This window comes from Otolemur garnettii, unplaced genomic scaffold (assembly GCF_000181295.1).
Source record: "Otolemur garnettii isolate 467f Iridium unplaced genomic scaffold, OtoGar3 scaffold00010, whole genome shotgun sequence".
Taxonomy (NCBI): Eukaryota; Metazoa; Chordata; class Mammalia; order Primates; family Galagidae; genus Otolemur; species Otolemur garnettii.
This window is the reverse complement of record NW_003852405.1, coordinates 14,786,147-14,803,196: the sequence shown is the minus strand read 5'-3', so window position 1 is coordinate 14,803,196 and position 17,050 is coordinate 14,786,147. Positions and strand designations below refer to the sequence as shown.

The window sequence follows — 17,050 nt, the reverse complement described above, 5'->3', positions numbered from 1 at the left end:
GTTTGGCGGGTCCGGGCTGGGGATTCGAACCCGCCACCTTAGGTGTACGTGGCTGGCGCCTTAGCCGGTTGAGCTATAGGCGCCGAGCCCCCCAGTTTAAGTTCTACACAGATTTGCTTTTGCTGCCCTCCATCCATGGGTGTTGATCCATAGTGAACATTTTATACCCCAAATGCCATGTCTCCTGAACTTTGGAGAAACCAACCTGCAGTAGTTTCTGATCTCAAAAAACTAGTTTACTAGAAGAAAATACACATGAATCAAGGCATTAAAAATGTGGTCAATCTAATGTAAAATCAGAGGGTGCCATGGTAACGTATTATAAAATGGATCTAAGTGTGGTTAATTATACTGTTCAGAGAAGTAGCCTAGATTGGTAGTAGAGTATGAACCTGGGGCATGCTACTTTTTTCCCAGGCCAGTTTCCTCATTTGTAATATAGGAATGATAGACGTTCTCTCATCCTTTAGGAGAGTCACCTGGGATTGCCAGTGGTAAGAGAAAGGGTCCAACGTACAAACATTTTTCAAGCCTCTGTTTATATCGGTTTGCTAACATCTCTTTGGCCAAAGCCGTTCACATGGCAAAGCTTTGATTCAAAGATGGAGAAGTAGAGTTATACTTGTGTGTGTGCATTTATCCACATGTGTGTATGAAAATTACCAGACACAGCCTGTTACATAATTTAGTAACATTTATCAAGCACTTAGTAATAAATGTAGTAACATTTATTGAGCACTTTCTGTAAATAATGTTTAGTTAGAGGCAGCTGGACTGTTACTATTTAACATGTTCTAGATCATAATATGAAAAAGACGAAACCCATTTGGAGGATTTGGTATATATTTTTTGACATCTTAAAATAATTACAATGATAATAATGCTTTGCAAGTAAAGTAAAGCTCTCTCTCTTTTTTCCTTCTGCAGTAAGAAAAGTGGAAAACCACCATTACAGAACAATGAGGTAAAATTTTAAGTCACCTACTCTTCGGGATTTTATGCATTTTATTTTGTTTACTTTGCTGTATAATTTTAAATGAGGATAAAATTATAGAATGTTATAATTCAAAGAAAACTTAAAAATGTCATCTCTAATCTGCTGCATGTTATGGGAATTCTTTCTGAAATAGGAATCCTGACAGGTGCCTTGTAGTATTTGCTGTTTGTGTGATGGAAGGTGCCCCACCATTAGTGCGGCGGATGAGACTGACTTTTGGTTATTGACTCCATTATCCCTTTTGTAGCAGCATAGGACAAATTTGTCTTCTGTAGTAGACCCTAATATATTTGAAGGTAGTTGTATCTTTTCTTTGCTAAGCCAGCTTCATTTCTTCACATGTTTCTCGTGTGACTTGGTTTCTCATCCTTTTTCAATTCTGTATATATTCTTGGGACCTATCCTAGTTTTCTGTAGACATTGTGCTTAGAATAAAATATAGTTGTACAGATGTAGTCTGACTAGCATGGAAAATACCAACATTATTATATTCCTTGCTATGAAGACCATATTGCTAAAATTTAGCCTAAGGTTGCTTTTACTTTTTTAGCTATAACTGTTTTTTACATTAAGTGGAGTTTATGGTAAATTATAATTTTTAGATGTCTTTCTGATGAATAGGTCTGTTGACAGATCCCCTACATCTTATATTTATCGGCCAATTTATTTATTTCTTTAATAATAGCTTTATTAAGATAAAATTCATATTATAACATTTATTATTTTCAGTGTATAAGTCAGTGGTTATTAGTATATGCACAGCACATAACTAATTTTAGAAAATTGTCATCATTCCCTCCTCCTCCTATCTCGTAACCATCAAGAATCACTCTTCTTCCAACCCTGGCAGCTACTGGTTTAACTTCTGTCTCTCTTGATTTGCCTGTTATGGACATTTCATATTAATGGAACCATGCAGTATGTGGGCTTTTATGCCTTGATTCTTTTACTTGGCACAATGATTTTAAAGTTCATCATGTTGTTGCTGTATCAATATTCCACTGGTCATTATTGCTGAATAGTATCCGGTTGGATAGATATACCACATTTGTGGTCACATATTTTTATTTCTCTTTACATATCTATATACATATATAGAGATACATGTATATCTATACATACATATGTATATCTATATATATATGTGTGTGTGTGTGGTGTGTGTGTATATCTGCCTACTCACCTAGGAGCAGAATTGCTGGATCATATAGCAATTCTGTCAATGTCTTTTAAGTAAACATTAATTTATCCCTATCAATGTTAACTTAATGGGTTTAATTCACTATCTGTACTATTAGTGTAATTTTGGATACAATTCAAATCTAGTATTTTAAATAGGAAGTGTTATATACAAATTTAATTACCTTCTCTCTCTTTTCAAAATTGCTAATAGCATTGAGTAGGTAAGGACCAGAGAGATTAATCTGTGATATCTCTTAATCTTTTGTTTCTGTTACTGTCTGTTTATCTGTGACTGCATCCAGCTATAGCAAAATCTGGTTCTTATTTTTCCATTTAAGGCCACAATAATTTTGTAAGAAATGTCAGATTTCTTGATTAATTTCTCGATTCATTTAATAAGTCAATCTTTCAACAGATATTTCTTGAGCTCCTCACATGTGCCCAGCATTGTTCTTGTCTCTAGATATATGACAGTTACACAAGTAAGTCCCTACCCTTATGGAACTTACATTCTACCTGTGAGCTGTTACACTGGTGTAGTATCCTTAACAAGGAAGAAATTAGACTAGTTTAACACGACTTATTTTTAGTAAACTCATGCTGGCTTCTAGTGATTAGTGTCTCTTCAGTCTTTCCAAGCCCTCTACATTAGTGGACACTGACATCAGAACAGTCTTTGAAAAATGGGATCAGATATGCTTATGTCCAGTTTTCTGGCACAATTCCATCTCTATGATATTTCATACCTAAGTTTTATTTGAATAATAAAATCTTATTTATCTTAGTTATATGTACTATCTGCAAGTTCTAGGATAAGTGGATTCATTTCTTTCATTTTTTTATTCCTCCTTCCTATTTTTCTGTCCAATTCTGTTTTAGTATATACTTACTTGCTAGTTGTGTAGTGTGAGCAAGATGAATTTAAGTTAGATGATATGATTGGCAACAGAAGGTATATAAGGTGCATGCTGACACCACATTTGTAAAATTTACACGTGTATGCATTATATACATATATATGCTAAAATGAAATATAGTAATGTCCCCAAATTGGTGGGTTTAGTTTTCTTATTTTTGCTCATTTTAATTTTCTAGTTTTTCTACATTGAATACATTAATTATGAGAGAAATTATAAAAGGCACCACTTTTTGTTGAAATTTTTTATAATCATAATCTTTGTGATGGAGGTGCGATGAGACAGTTTTCTTAAGACATAAAATTTGGAGAAGAAAATTATTTAATTAGAGAGAAAATAGTATAATGAAATAGTTGATTTTAAAATATTTATTTAATTTTGAAAGAATACATATGGTATAAGATTCAAAATGTACGAAGGTAGACACTGTGCTGGGTTTGGTATTTAACATTTCTATGCATTTAAAAAAAATTTTTTTTTTTTTGAGTCATTCTGTTGTCCTGGCTAGAGTGCAGTGGCATCATCATACCCCACTGTAACCTTAGACTCCTGGGTTCAAGCAGTCCTCCTGCCTGAGCTGCTCAAGTCACTGGGACTAAGGTGCACACCACCATGGCTGGCTAAGGGGTTTTGCTCTTGCTCAGGCTGGTCTGGAACTCCTGAGCTCAAGTGATCCTCCCACTTCCCAGAGTACTTAGGGTTACAGGTGTGAAGCACTGCTTCCAGCCCCTATTTTTATGTTTTTGAGGGGTTGTTTGTATATATCTGTAAACGATATAGGTAGAATTATTTTACATATTCAAAAGTATTATAAATCTACTTATAAAATGAATCACACGAGTCATTATTTTTCACTGGCAGTTTCTTTACCCATGCTGATAGCTATAGAACTAGTCAGTTTAGCTACTGTATTATCGTAGTCTGAATGTGAGCTGCTTCCTTTCTCACAATTGTATAGAGTTTTCATTGGGTAATTTTGCTGTGATTTATGTAGTAAGATGCATGTTTAGGTCGTTTTTATTTTCGTGCTGTTATACACAGAGGGCAATGCTTTTTTCGTTTGTGTAACAAAGCATACGTGCAGGTGTAAGGATAAGTTCCTCAAAGTAAATTTGCTGGATTATTTTATATTTTATGGTCAGTAGATGTCTTACATTTTGATAGCTGATACGTAATAGTTGTAGCAATCTACACTTTCCCCAGCCATGTAGACTTAGATTCTAGTCAGCACCATATGGGCTTTTCTTTTACCTGCTATTTCTATTCCAAACATCTGTCTTTTTCACTTTGCCTAAGCTGATTCACGTATCAGTAGGAACTTCTTACTATACTTTGTTATCTCCTCAATTGGGGGTTCATTTCTTTCCCGGTTGCGTTACTTAACTTCTTAAATGATCTTTAATGATTTGTTTGCTACTTCTGTAATTTTCTTGTTATACTTAAATTATCAAAATATTTTTATATTTTTTTAAACTGGGAAGTTTAGAGGTGATGAAAGTCAATTGTAAATTTAAAATGAATTCTTAGTAACATCATGAAACCTACTATCTCTGCAGATATTCTTGTTGAGATTGGTTTCAGGTATGAATTTTGTTGTGTGTCAGAAGGGGTAGAGCATCTTAACATCACCTCTCTGAATCTGGCCTTTCTGAGCCAGTTCTTCACTCCAGCTGGTTCTTTGCAGAAAACACTGATGAGTTTTAGAAGTATATGGTTTCCTTTATGAATTGAAAAGTAATGAAAATCCAGTCAGCTCTTAGACAGCTTCACAGTAGGAACAGTGACAACAGAAACAGAAGAGGATGAAGAGGAGGAAATATATGCCAGTTAGCTGCTCAGCTACTTATTTATTTTTTATTTTTTTGGAATGGTGCATTGGATTGAATAAATTTTGAATTCATGAATGCATGCAAATGCGAATGAAGTAGACTTACTGAGCCTGTACTACACAGCAGGATGAGAGTTGCAGATTTCTCTGAAAAACCTGAGATCCTGAGTCTTTGTTCCAACAGTTACAGTGGAGGGAGATTCTTATCTAGTTTTATCGTAGTGTTTTACTGTAACCCAGTAAACACAGTGTCTTCAAATGTCCTTTCTTAGTATAATTCTGTACTATGTTCAGTGCTTATTTATTACAATTCTCTGTAAAGCACTTGGCACAATGTCTGACACAAAGACGACATTATTCTAATTCAGTACTCAAATTATTCATTTAAAATCCAAGTTAGATATTAATTTAATTAAAGCATGCTTATAGTCTATCTATTGAATTACTGTGCTTAACGTTTTTGTTTGTGAAGAGCATACTGGGTAGTAGTAAACCAGATAAGTGGGCTGTGATTGTGGGAGTTGGGAGAAGGGGTTTATTAGGAGATAGAGCTTTTCTGGAGTTTCTTGCCTTTTCCAAGGAGTTTCTTCTGCCTGTTCTCCCCAACAGTCCAAGGATAGTAAAGCAAATAGCCTTTGCTATAGGCTGTTCATGTCACTTCCTTATCTTTGCAAAGGATCTTGTATTTGCATTTTCATGGATCCAGTGAAAGTGAAAAGAAATCTCTGTGGGAGATAAGACTATTTTAAATCCCTCTACACCAGTGTTTTTCAACCTTTTTTATCTCACAGCACATTTGAACCTGTAGTTAAACTTCTGGAGCACCTTAAAAAAAAAAAAACAGTAAAAAATGAGTATACTTAATGTGTTTTGAACTTCTTTCAAAAACAATTTAATGGTTTGGGGGGGGGGGCACATCTAAGATCCTCTCATGTCATACCAGTGTTGGAAATCACTGCTCTATGCTGACAAACTTTTTTTTTTTAAGGGCCCTATTTAAGAAGCAATTTATTACTATGTTCCAAGAAAAAGCAAATGAGATATTTATCAGGCCTGGAAATACTATCACGTATACATTGCTACAAAGTTAAATAAAATGCCCTAAATGACAAGTAAAAATCAAATGGTAATGGTTGTTAGGCTAACAAACTCTTAATCCTTACTATGGCATCAAGGTCGGCACAGGCCACGCCTACCTTTTTAGCTTCTCTCATTCTTGTTCCCTTTACTTTAACAATTACTGTCCTCTTGCTGTAAAGTTTACACACCAGTTTTATTTCCAACACTGAAATTTTGTTTTTGTGCCTTTTGTTACTTATGCTCACTCACCTGTCACTCCCCTGTCCTCCACCCCACCCCCAGCCCCCAGGCTCATAAGCATCTGGTGATTCACTTTATTTATGTCCTAGTTTAAATGTCAGGAAACCTTTTTGACTGTCCCGTCTGAACCCTTCGTTTTGTTCCTCGTGGCCCTGCCTAATCTATCTGTAATTTATTGGTGTACTTTAGTGTTTCTCCTGCTAGAAAGTGAACTGCATGAGTGAAGGAACCTTGGCTTTGAATTTTATGAGGAAAAGAGAGTGACATATTTGCATATTTATAGTTGATACCAAGGAAAATCCTGCTCAAAAAAAATTTTTTTAAGTGTGCTGTTAATCAGGAAGTGGATAGTAAAAAATTTAATAAGTCCCTGATCATTTCTTAGCTGACCTTATCTGCTCCTGTCCTCTGTTTACAGCCCCAGCGAATTGGCCGTTTGATTGTTCCTCTAGCACCCTGAGAGTGGGTTTCACCTTGGGGTTTTGCAGTTACTGTTTCTTCTGCTTGCCATCTTCTTCTCCTAGATAGTCACGTGGCTCTGGAACGTCTCACTTCCTTATCCAGTTTTTAGATAGCATAGTTTTTTGGAAGCATATTTGAATATGAGGGGCAGCACAAAGCTCTGAATTGAGTGTCTGTCCTCCTAGTTGTTTGTACTGACTTATATGAAACATGACTCTTAAATTTTATTGTACAGTTGTTACAGCATTTTTAATGAGGTTTTTTTCTTTTTTAATGTAGAAAGAAGGGAAAAGAGAAAGAGCTGTGGTGGACAAAGTGTTTTTATCAAGGCTCACACAGATTCTGAAAATCATGGTTCCTAGGACATTTTGTAAAGAGGTAAGTCTTACGAAATTATAATGTTACGTTAAGTGTTGAACTTACGGGGTTATGTGAGATCTTGATTATGAAGTATTATTTCATTTTCTTTTACGTGGAAATTAGAATACTGTGGTGTAGTTAACCCAAGACGGTATCTCTTTATTATAGTTTAATATTGTCAATAACAACAAGATTAAATTTAAAAAGATAAACATTTTTATGATACTGAGATGTTAACAAAATCACCTTGTTGTGGAATATGTTTGAAGGTTGCTGCTTGATACTTGATTAAATGTTTCTAATATACCCGAAATGATACCTGAATTTGCATGTTGTCAGGAGGTGAGCTGGTTGTAGGAATAATATCTTATTCTTTCCTTTGCCATTTTATCTAGATTTTGTTTATTTTATTTTTGATCAACATTTTTAATGATACACTAATGCTGTGCTCTCCATCCCTGATCTCCTTAGCCTTCTCCCGTTCTGTAACTAGAACTGTCATCAGTGGACTGCTCCACCTCTTCCTGCCTCACCGTTTAGTCTCTGGGCGCTGCTGATTTTTTCTGTTCTTACCTGGATATTTAGTATCCATTTAGTAGTCTTACTTTCAGAATCTCTTTAAAATATTTTTTACCAAAGTTATCTTAAGACATAATGTTTCCCGTTGTTCAGATCTTAAAAAGCATTAGCCTTATAACGTAGTAGTAGCAAGAATAGATAAGATGTTCCAAAAGAGAACTTCCGCTGCCCCCTGTGCTGGACTCGCTCTCTTTCCCTCCCCTTGGCATCAGGTCTTACCGATTCTGCCCTTAAGAAACTAAAACAATAATGTTTTTTTCATAATTAGGGAGAGGTAACATATGTCTCTTGGAAAGCAGCTAGCCTTTCTCTCTTTCTTTTGGGTACCTATCAGTCTGTTACTCATTTTGGTGCATAGTTTTCTTGTATGTGAGCACACATTTTGGTAAAATTTGGATCACACTCACTTTTAAGATCTCGTTTCTTTGTATTTTAAACCAACTATCCTTGGTTTCTCATGCATTAGTTTCTCTTTTTACGTTCTTGCTGTTCTAGCTGTATTTCAGCTGGATTATTATATTATAATCTCTTAATAATCTTTTTGCTGCTTCTTTTCCAACTAGTCTTCTTTCTAAAATCCTGATGAAAACATTTGACTTCCTTTTTCTTATCAGTCAGACCTTTTATTTTATTTTATTTATTTTTTGAGACAGTCTCTCACTTAGTTGCCCTCAGTAGAGTGCTGTAGCATCATAGCTCATAGTAACTTCACACTCTTGGGCTTGACCAATCCTCTTGCCTCAGCTGCCCATGTAGCTGAGACTACAGGCACCTGCCACAGTTCTCGGCTATTTTTAGAGACAGGGAAGGTCTCATTCTTGCTCAGACTGGTCTTTTAACTCCTGAGCTTAAGCAGTCCACCCACCTGGGCCTCCCAGAGTGCTAAGATTACAGACAGGAGCCACCACACATGACCAGACCTTTTAATATCATCTGTTTAGAAGATTCTTTACTGTTTTATGATCAAGCCCTATGCTTTTACGCTTTTATTTGTTGACATCGTGTCTGTGACATCTTATCCCTCCCCCCAACAAAAACAAATGTTTTCTTAAAAAAAATCTTAATTCTCATATGTTCTTTGTAAAGCATTCCTGTAACTCTTTTTTTTTTTTTTTTTGAGACAGAGCCTCAAGTTGTTGCCCTGGGTAGAGTGCCATGGCTTCACTGCTCACAGTAACCTCCAATTCCTGGGCTCAAGCGAGTCTCCTGCCTCTGCCTCCCAAGTAGCTGGGACCACAGGCGCCCGCCACAAAGCCCGGCTATTTTTTGGTTGCAGCCATTATTGTTGTTTGGCGGGCCCGGGCTGGATTCAAACCCACCACCTTAGGTGTATGTGGCTGGCGCCTTAGCCGCTTGAGCCCCAGGTGCCGAGCCATAACTTTTTAGGTATAATTGATTGTTATTTCATTTGTACGACCTACTTGGCTTTGAAGAATCCTTTTTTTTTTTTTTTTTTTAAATTCTTTTTAATCCTCTTTGGCCCCGGCACACCCCACAGCCGGCCTGTGCTCCCTTGCCCCGGAGAAGCCAGCCCAGAGGCTGGAGGCCAGGCAAGTGCTGCTGCAACATCCGACCACATCCGGTCGCCATGGAGACCTAGCACTGACCGCTCCAGGGCTCCATGGCTCTTGAAGAATCCTTTTTTTAAAATACAAGCTGTCTCTGGAAAGATTCATCTATTACCCCCTAATCAGTTAACGGCTTAATGCTCATTTTAACAGTTACAAGGGTTCAATGTAAAATAGATGTGAGACATTGGTTAGGTCTTAGGGAGTCAGAAAGGGCTTCCTTGGCCCCCAGTTTAGCTGTGCCTCTGAGCCATTTTATTGAACCATCTTGGAGGGATATAAAAATTCAAGTTTAGGCTTGGCGCCCGTAGCACAGTGGTTACAGCGCTAGTCGTATACACCAAGGCTGGCAGGTTCAAACCCAGCCCTGGCCAGTTAAACAACTATGACAACTGTAACAGAAATAGCTAGGCATGTGTCAGGTACCTGTGGTCCCAGCTACTTGGGAGGCTGAGGCGAGAGAATTGCTTAAGCCCAAACGTTTGAAGTTACTGTGAGCTGTGATGCCAGGGTACTCTACGGAGGGCGACATAGTGAGACTCTTGTCTCCCCCACCACCACCACAAGAATTCAAGTTTAACCCCAGTTGAAGAAAATGAAAAGTTCTCATAGAAATCAGAGAAGATGGTAGAGAGAAAGTGATTAGTTGATGTATGAAAGAAAGAAATGAAAATACAGCGTATAGGGTGGCGCCTGTGGCTCAGTGAGTAGGGTGCCGGCCCCGGCCAGACTGCAACAAAAAATAGCCAGGTGTTGTGGTGGGCGCCTGTAGTCCCAGCTACTTGGGAGGCTGATAAGGAGAATCGCCTAAGCCCAGGAGTTGGAGGTTGCTGTGAGCTGTGTCACGCCACAGCACTCTACCAACGGCAATAAAGTGAGACTCTGTCTCAAAAAAAAAAAAAAAAAAAAAAATACAGCATATAAAAAGTTTATATATAAGGTGAGGGGTGCCTGAATCACTGCAGAGCTTTAGTCTGGCATATTACATGAACACATTAATAATGGGGATAGTGGTGATTCGAAGGACATTCTTTGATAAGGGCATTTCAGAACTGCCAATAACCAAAGTTTGCCAGATTTGCTGAAGCAAAACAAGTAAACTTGGTACTTGTAAAGAAAAATTAAGCCAAGAATATAAAATGAGGGGAAAAAACAATCTTCTGTTAACTTTTAAACCTCGGTGATTAATTTAGGATTGAGATTATATTAATGTCTGGATTAAAAGTTAGCATTACATTTGAAGTGGCATCTACAGAGGACATTTATTAAAGTCAGTAGGTTCTTGTGTTGTCAGCGGAATACCTAACCTTGGGATGATGGGGAAGGGTAAGAAGATGGTGTCTTCCTTGCTAGCCAACTCTGGCAGATACTGGAGTACTAAGTGTCATAGCTCAATTCCAGATTTATTTGGCCTGGTTTTCATTTATTACTTCTATGCTTATGATTCACTGCCTTGTCCTTCATATAAAGGGCTGTCTGTCTAGTGTCTTCACCTTTTAAAAAGCTGTTAAAAAAAAAAGTTTCGCAAAAATTGTATAATAGATGCTGCAGTCATCCCTTCAGTAACTTTGGAACTAAACACATTATCCAACAAACGTCCACGCCTTGCCACCCCCGCAGGCCTTCTTCCCTGGCTTTAGTTTCTCTTATTGTTCCAGTTTAAGAAGTTTAAGGTCAGCTTTGAATATGTGTGTGGGGATCAGGGATAGTAGGATTCTCACCTCACACCGAGAGGTAACTGACTTCTAGCCAGTCACCCAGCCTCTCAACTCTGCCTTGCTTCGTAATCCGTAATCCATCTTGCACACAGCATTGCTTAAGTAACGTTCTCCAGCATCGCTTTCTGTTCTACTTAGAAGCTTGTAATAGTTTTACATTGGGGAAACTGCTGTATATGCAATACCATATTTCGTATGTTTTAATCCTATTTTTTCCATTAAATCTTTTGTGTTGCTTCACTTTTAATCCTTATTCTCACCTTTGTTTTAGTTGGTCTTTTTTATATATTTCTAATGCCATAACCATCTTTTGCTACTCCAAACTTTGTCTTCTACCACTGATCACGCAAAGGGACACGAATATGCTTGTCTGAATTTATCTGTCTTTTTTTTTTTTTAACACATGATTCTTGTCTTCATAACTAAACTAAAAGCCCTGTGAAAGTTGGGTTCTAGTAGAGTATTTTTTTCTGACAAATTAAACCACTTTATTCCACTTAGACAAAATTATAGAGTTCAATATTTGTTAGTTGTTTAACAATATATTGGCAGTGACTGACATTTTTGTTTGTTAAAGTTGTACATTAAACATTTTTGTTTGTTAAAATTGTATATAAGGGGGTGGTGCCTGTGGCTCAAAGGAGTAGGGTGCTGGCCCCATACACCGGAGGTGGCAGGTTCAAACCTGGCCTCAGCCAAAAACTGAAAGGAAAAAAAAAAACATAAGGAAATCACAGTACACTGTGATCCAGGTGATCTGAGTTGCATTGGTAGCCTCTGTCCTGGGCTAGTTACAGGAAAGCACATCATTTTACTTGCCTAGGCTTTATTTCTCAATTTGGTATGAGAGAAGTTAAATGATCTGTAAGGCTCTTTCTATTTCTACAATACTTATTAAGTTCCTTTTGAACTATTTTTAAAAATTGAGCATAGGGAAAATGTCAGCCAACTATACTTAAGCTAGATAAGCTTTGACTTTGGAAACCAAAATTCTTTACTAAGGGAGTTTCTTTTAATTTATTAAAATGCATTTATTTAATTTACTATACCTGGTTTATTTTAGACAGGTTACTTGATACTTATTGCTGTCATGCTGGTGTCTCGAACGTATTGTGATGTCTGGATGATTCAAAATGGGACACTCATTGAAAGGTACTTTTCCATTCACTTTCCTCCTATATGTATGAAGTATTAATTTGTCTCATGTTTAAGCATTATCTTTATTAACAAGAAATCGATTCTAAATTAGGTAAAAGATGCTTACATCACATATTTGTTCATTTATTGTTTCCCATGTGCAAGGCAGGGTGCTGCAGTATGAGAGGAATTTCTATAACTCTGAATGGGAAAAACTATATGAAGCCTTACTGAACTGACAGTTTATAGAGGGGTAGAGACCAGTAGACAGAAAATTGAAATGCAGTACAATAAGTCCTTTAATGGTGGTTTTTAAAAAAGCCACAAGTTCAAAGCATTTCTTTTCTTTCTTTTTTTTTTTTTTTTTTGAGACAGTATCTCTCATTCTGTTGCCCCAGGCTTGAGTGTGGGCGGCAATAGCCTACCTCACAGCAGCCTCATACTCTGGTTTGAAGTAGCTGGGACTGCAGGGGCCTGCCACAACACCTGCCCGGCTAGTATTTCTATTTTTAGTAGAGATGGAGTCTCCCTTTTGCTCAGGCTGGTCTCCAACTCCTGAGCTCAAGGAATCCTCCTGCTGCAACCTCCCAGAGTACTAGGATTAGGCATGAGCCACTGTGCCTTGCCTCAAAGCATTTCAGAGAATCACATGGAGCATGTTTATTAGAAAGGGAAAAGATTCTTAGACATATGTTTTTGTGTCTGAAGTTAGTGCTTTTATTTTTTTTCTTTATAGTCTTTCTACACATAGTATTAATCAATGCAGTTGATAATTTTGAATGTAAAACTTTAGAAATGACAGTTAAGATATCTTGAGTCATATCCATTTACCATTTTTCTGTTAATAAAGAGTTTATAATAAAGAATGTCAAGGTTAAAAAGGTGGTTTTATTTATTTATTTTATAATTCTCTTTCCTAGCATGCAGTATTTTGTCAGAAAATTTCTTAAAAATTTAATATAATTTTTTTAATGACGATAGTTAAAATTTTCAAATGCCCCAGAATTTTGAAATAATTTTTTTCTTAAATCCTTGGTTGGCTTGTTAGAGGACCTGTAGAAAGAAAGAGTGCTTCTGTCCATGTTTTCTGACTCATTTCTCTAGGACATTAAAGAAGTTTATCTACAGGATGAAAGCCCTTAAACACATACCTCTGACTGTGGGTAAATGATGTAGGCTGTAATTCAGCACAAGTCTCCCTAAAATATCAGTCCCTTGCCTTTTTATTTTAATCAAAGTAATATATGCATATAGTTTTAAAAGTAGTATGTGAATGAAGCTTAAAGTCAAATATTCCTAGAGGACTTGGCGCCAGTCCTTTTCTTTTCCCTCTCCTGTTGCATCTCTGACTTTATGCCCGCATTTCCATGCCGCAAGCGTACCTACATGTATTACTGCTTGTAGACGTGTTTTCCAGTATCAGAGTGTCTGCGTTCATTCCCCACTTTGGAAGGGGAGAATTAGCTTTTTAATACTCTTACTCATGTCCATGTGTTATCTTCTCAGAGAACCATTTTTTGTTAAATCAAAATTTACTGTTTATGTGATTTTTGACTGTTGTTTGCAGCTGAGCCGTGTGTATAATTTGGTAGTTTCTTTTCTATATAACTTTTTATTTTTCCTGGCAAACATATATTGCAAGTTTAGATTTTTTTTTTTAATCTATTTCTCTTTATCAGCTTTTTTCCTTTGAGACAGAGTCTTACTGTGCCACCCTCAGTAGAGTACTGTGGCATCACAGCTTACAGCAACCTCAAATTCTTGGGCTTAAGTGATTCTCTTGCCTCAGCCTCCCAAGTAACTGGGACTATGGTGCCCGCCATAACACCCGGCCACTTTTTTGTTGTAGTTGTTGTTTTTGTTGTTTGGCAGGCCCAGTTGGATTTGAACCTGCCAGCCCCCGTGTATGTGGCAGGTGCCCTAGCTGCTGAGCTACAGGCCTGTCAGCTTGAATTTTTTTGACTGTACCATGAAAGCTTCTCAGTATTGTAATATGGTCAGACACACCAACTAGTCTGGCAACTTTATCCATCTCTTTCGCCATCCTCACTCTATATTTCTTGTCTATACTTTCTTGTCTTCCTGCTTTTATCATGAGTGGTAAAAGCCCACTGAATAGCAGACATGTTTGAACTTGGTTTTATTGTTATTTTGGAAATTTCTTTCATCTTTTTCTCCTGAATTAAACACCTCATTTTCTGGATCCTTTGTTTTCCTCCTCTTCAGCTTACTTTCTCATTTTGGCACATGTAGTTTTTCTTTGAGAAAGGATTCAAAGGAGATAATTTCTGAGACCCTGTAAATCTGAAAATGTCTTTCTTTTTCTCTCATCGAAGTTGGACATCACTCCTTCAGAATTTTGAGAGCATCACTTCTTTTGGTCTTGTAGCTTTCCACCTTGGTTACAGAATGATTGGAATCATCTGGAGAATTTTAAGACCCCTTAAAGCCTAGGCCCCACCCCTAGAGATTCCAGTTCTCTTAGTTATCACTCTTTGTTTTTGCTTTTATTTTTGTTTTTGAGACATCTTGCTCAGTTGCCTGGGCTAGAGTGCAGTGGCATAATCATAGCTTACTGTAGCCTCAAACTCCTTGGGCTCAAGTGATCCTCCTGCCTCATTCTTCCAAGTAGCTGGGACTACATGTGCCACCACCAAGTAGCTGGGACTACATGTGCCACCACCATGCCCAGCTGTTTTCTGTGGGATCTCAGGCTAGTCTTGAACTCCTGGCTTCAAGTAATCTCAGAGTGCTGGGATTATAGGCGAGAGCCCATCCAGTCATCACTTTTTGAAATATCTCAGGTGATTCTAATGGCAGTAAAGGTTAAAAACCTCTCATCTAGCTGCAGGTTGGGTGTTAAGGCCTACTGCTCGCCATCTGATTGTCTTTTTTAGTTGAGATTTGTTCCTTCCTTCTTCTCACCCCCTAACTTATTTTTTTTTAAATTGTTGATATATTATTGGTGCTTGAAAATTTCATGGAATGTTGGTATGAATTTTGTTTGTTTGCTTTAGAGAAGAAGTCTTACTTTGTCACCCTCAGTAGAGTGCTGTGGTATCACAGCTCACAGGAACCTCCAGCTCTTGGGCTTAGGCAATTCTCTTGCCTCAGCCTCCTGAGTAGCTGGGACTACAGGTACCTGCCACAATGCCTGGCTGTTTTTTGTTGCAGTTTGGCTGGGGCCAGGTAGAACCTGCTACTTTCGGTATATGGGGCCAGTGCCCTACTCACTGAGCCACAGGTGCTGCCTGGTACGAATTTTTTTTTTATTCATTTTGAAGGGCACTAAGTGGGCTCTTTGCAGTCTAGAAACTCATTCTTCATTCTGGGAAATTTTCTCATGTTTTTAAAAAATTCTTCCTTCATTTTTCAAAGAATTATTATTAGCTGAGTGCTGGAGCCCCCCCAAATTGATTATCTTATAATTTCTCCTCTTTTTTTTTTCTTGAGATGGAGTCTCACTTTGCTACCCTTGGTAGAGTGCTGTGGCGTTATAGCTCACAACAACCTCAAACTCTTGGGCTTCAGCAATTCTTGTGCCTTGGCCTCCCAAGTAGCTGGGACTATAGGCGCCTGCCACAATGCCTGGCTATTTTTAGAGCTGGGGTCTTGCTCTGGCTCAGGCTGGTCTCTATCCTATGAGCTCAGGCAATCCACCCACCTCAGCCTCCCAGAGTGCTAGGATTACAGGTGTGAGCCACTGTGTCCGGCCCTCTCTTCTATTTTAATCTCTGATATTTTATTCTATTTTATAGAAAATTTCTTTATCAGCCAGTGAATTTATTTTTATTCTTTTTGGAGACAGAGTCTCAAGCTGTCACCCTGGCTAGAGTGCTCTGGCATCACAGCTCACAACAACCTGAAACTCTAGGGCTTAAGAGATTCTCTTGTCTCAGCCTCCCAAATAGCTGGGACTACAGGCTACGACCACACGCTTGGCTATTTCTTTGTTGTTGCTGTTGTTTTAGCTATCCCAGGCTGGTTTGAACCTGCCAGCCTCAGTGTATGTGGCTGGTGCCCTACCCACTGAGCTACCAGTGCCACCAGCCAGTGAATTTTTGTTATAATTTTGTTTCTGAGATCCATCTTTTATATGGATATTAATTTTATTGCAATCATTCTTAAGCATGTGAAATTTATCATCTCTGAAGCTATTAATTCATTTTTTAAAGCATTTCTTTTAGCTTCTTTCATCATTTCTGTTTTCTTCAAGGTCTTTTGTTTATTATTCTGGTCTTTGTCATTCACGTAAGAGGTTTTACTCACACAGTTTGTGACTTCTGACAGTGAATTCATATTTAAAAGTAGAGGCCTTGGAAACTTGCTAGAAGCTGGAGTTAAGGGCTTGTTGATTGTTTGGTCTCTCTTGAAGGATGTTTGTTCGTAAGGGGGAGCCTGGATGTATATGTGCAATCAGGCCAGATCTGTTGATAAAAATTCAGTCTTCCCGATTATGATATTGTTAACTGCTTTGTGGCAAAAATATACAGGTTACATCCCTTATGCACAGCATCACATGGGTTCTCAGCATAGAATCAGTCACATATTACATATAAAGAACTCTGTGTAATAACAAGACAGAAGAGAAAATTAGTTTTTTAAAAGTTTTTTCCATTCAGTTTTTATGATTTGAGACTTTGTAATCCAAAAGAATAATATTAACTCTTCTAATTAAATAGATGCTATTTTTAATTTTATCCAAGACTTAATAACCTGGAAAAAATGTATTGTCAAATGCAGGTGATGCGTTAATTTCATTGGTAATGATGTAAATGCTAAGGGGAAACTTCTCCTTTGCGCCCCCCCCTTTTTTGTTTTTTGAGACAAAGTCTTACTATGTCACCCTCAATAGAGTGCTGTGGTGTCACAGCTCACAGCAACCTCAAACTCTTGGGTTCAAGCGATTCTCTTGTCTCAACTTCCCTAGTACCTGGGACTATAGGTGCCCACCACAACACCTGGCTTTTTTTTTTTTTTTT

At 37.7% G+C, this 17,050-nt stretch overlaps 1 protein-coding gene across 1 annotated transcript in view; it reads left to right on the top strand.

Annotated features, from left to right (window-relative positions):
- The window catches only part of ABCD3 (ATP binding cassette subfamily D member 3), an 84,197-nt gene that overhangs the window by 31,351 nt on the left and 35,796 nt on the right, over positions 1-17,050 (top strand). The window contains exons 2-4 of the mRNA XM_003784141.3: positions 928-964; positions 6,986-7,084; positions 11,995-12,083. Coding sequence (XP_003784189.1) covers positions 928-964; positions 6,986-7,084; positions 11,995-12,083 — 225 coding nt within the window. The remainder of the gene's footprint in view (positions 1-927; positions 965-6,985; positions 7,085-11,994; positions 12,084-17,050) is intronic.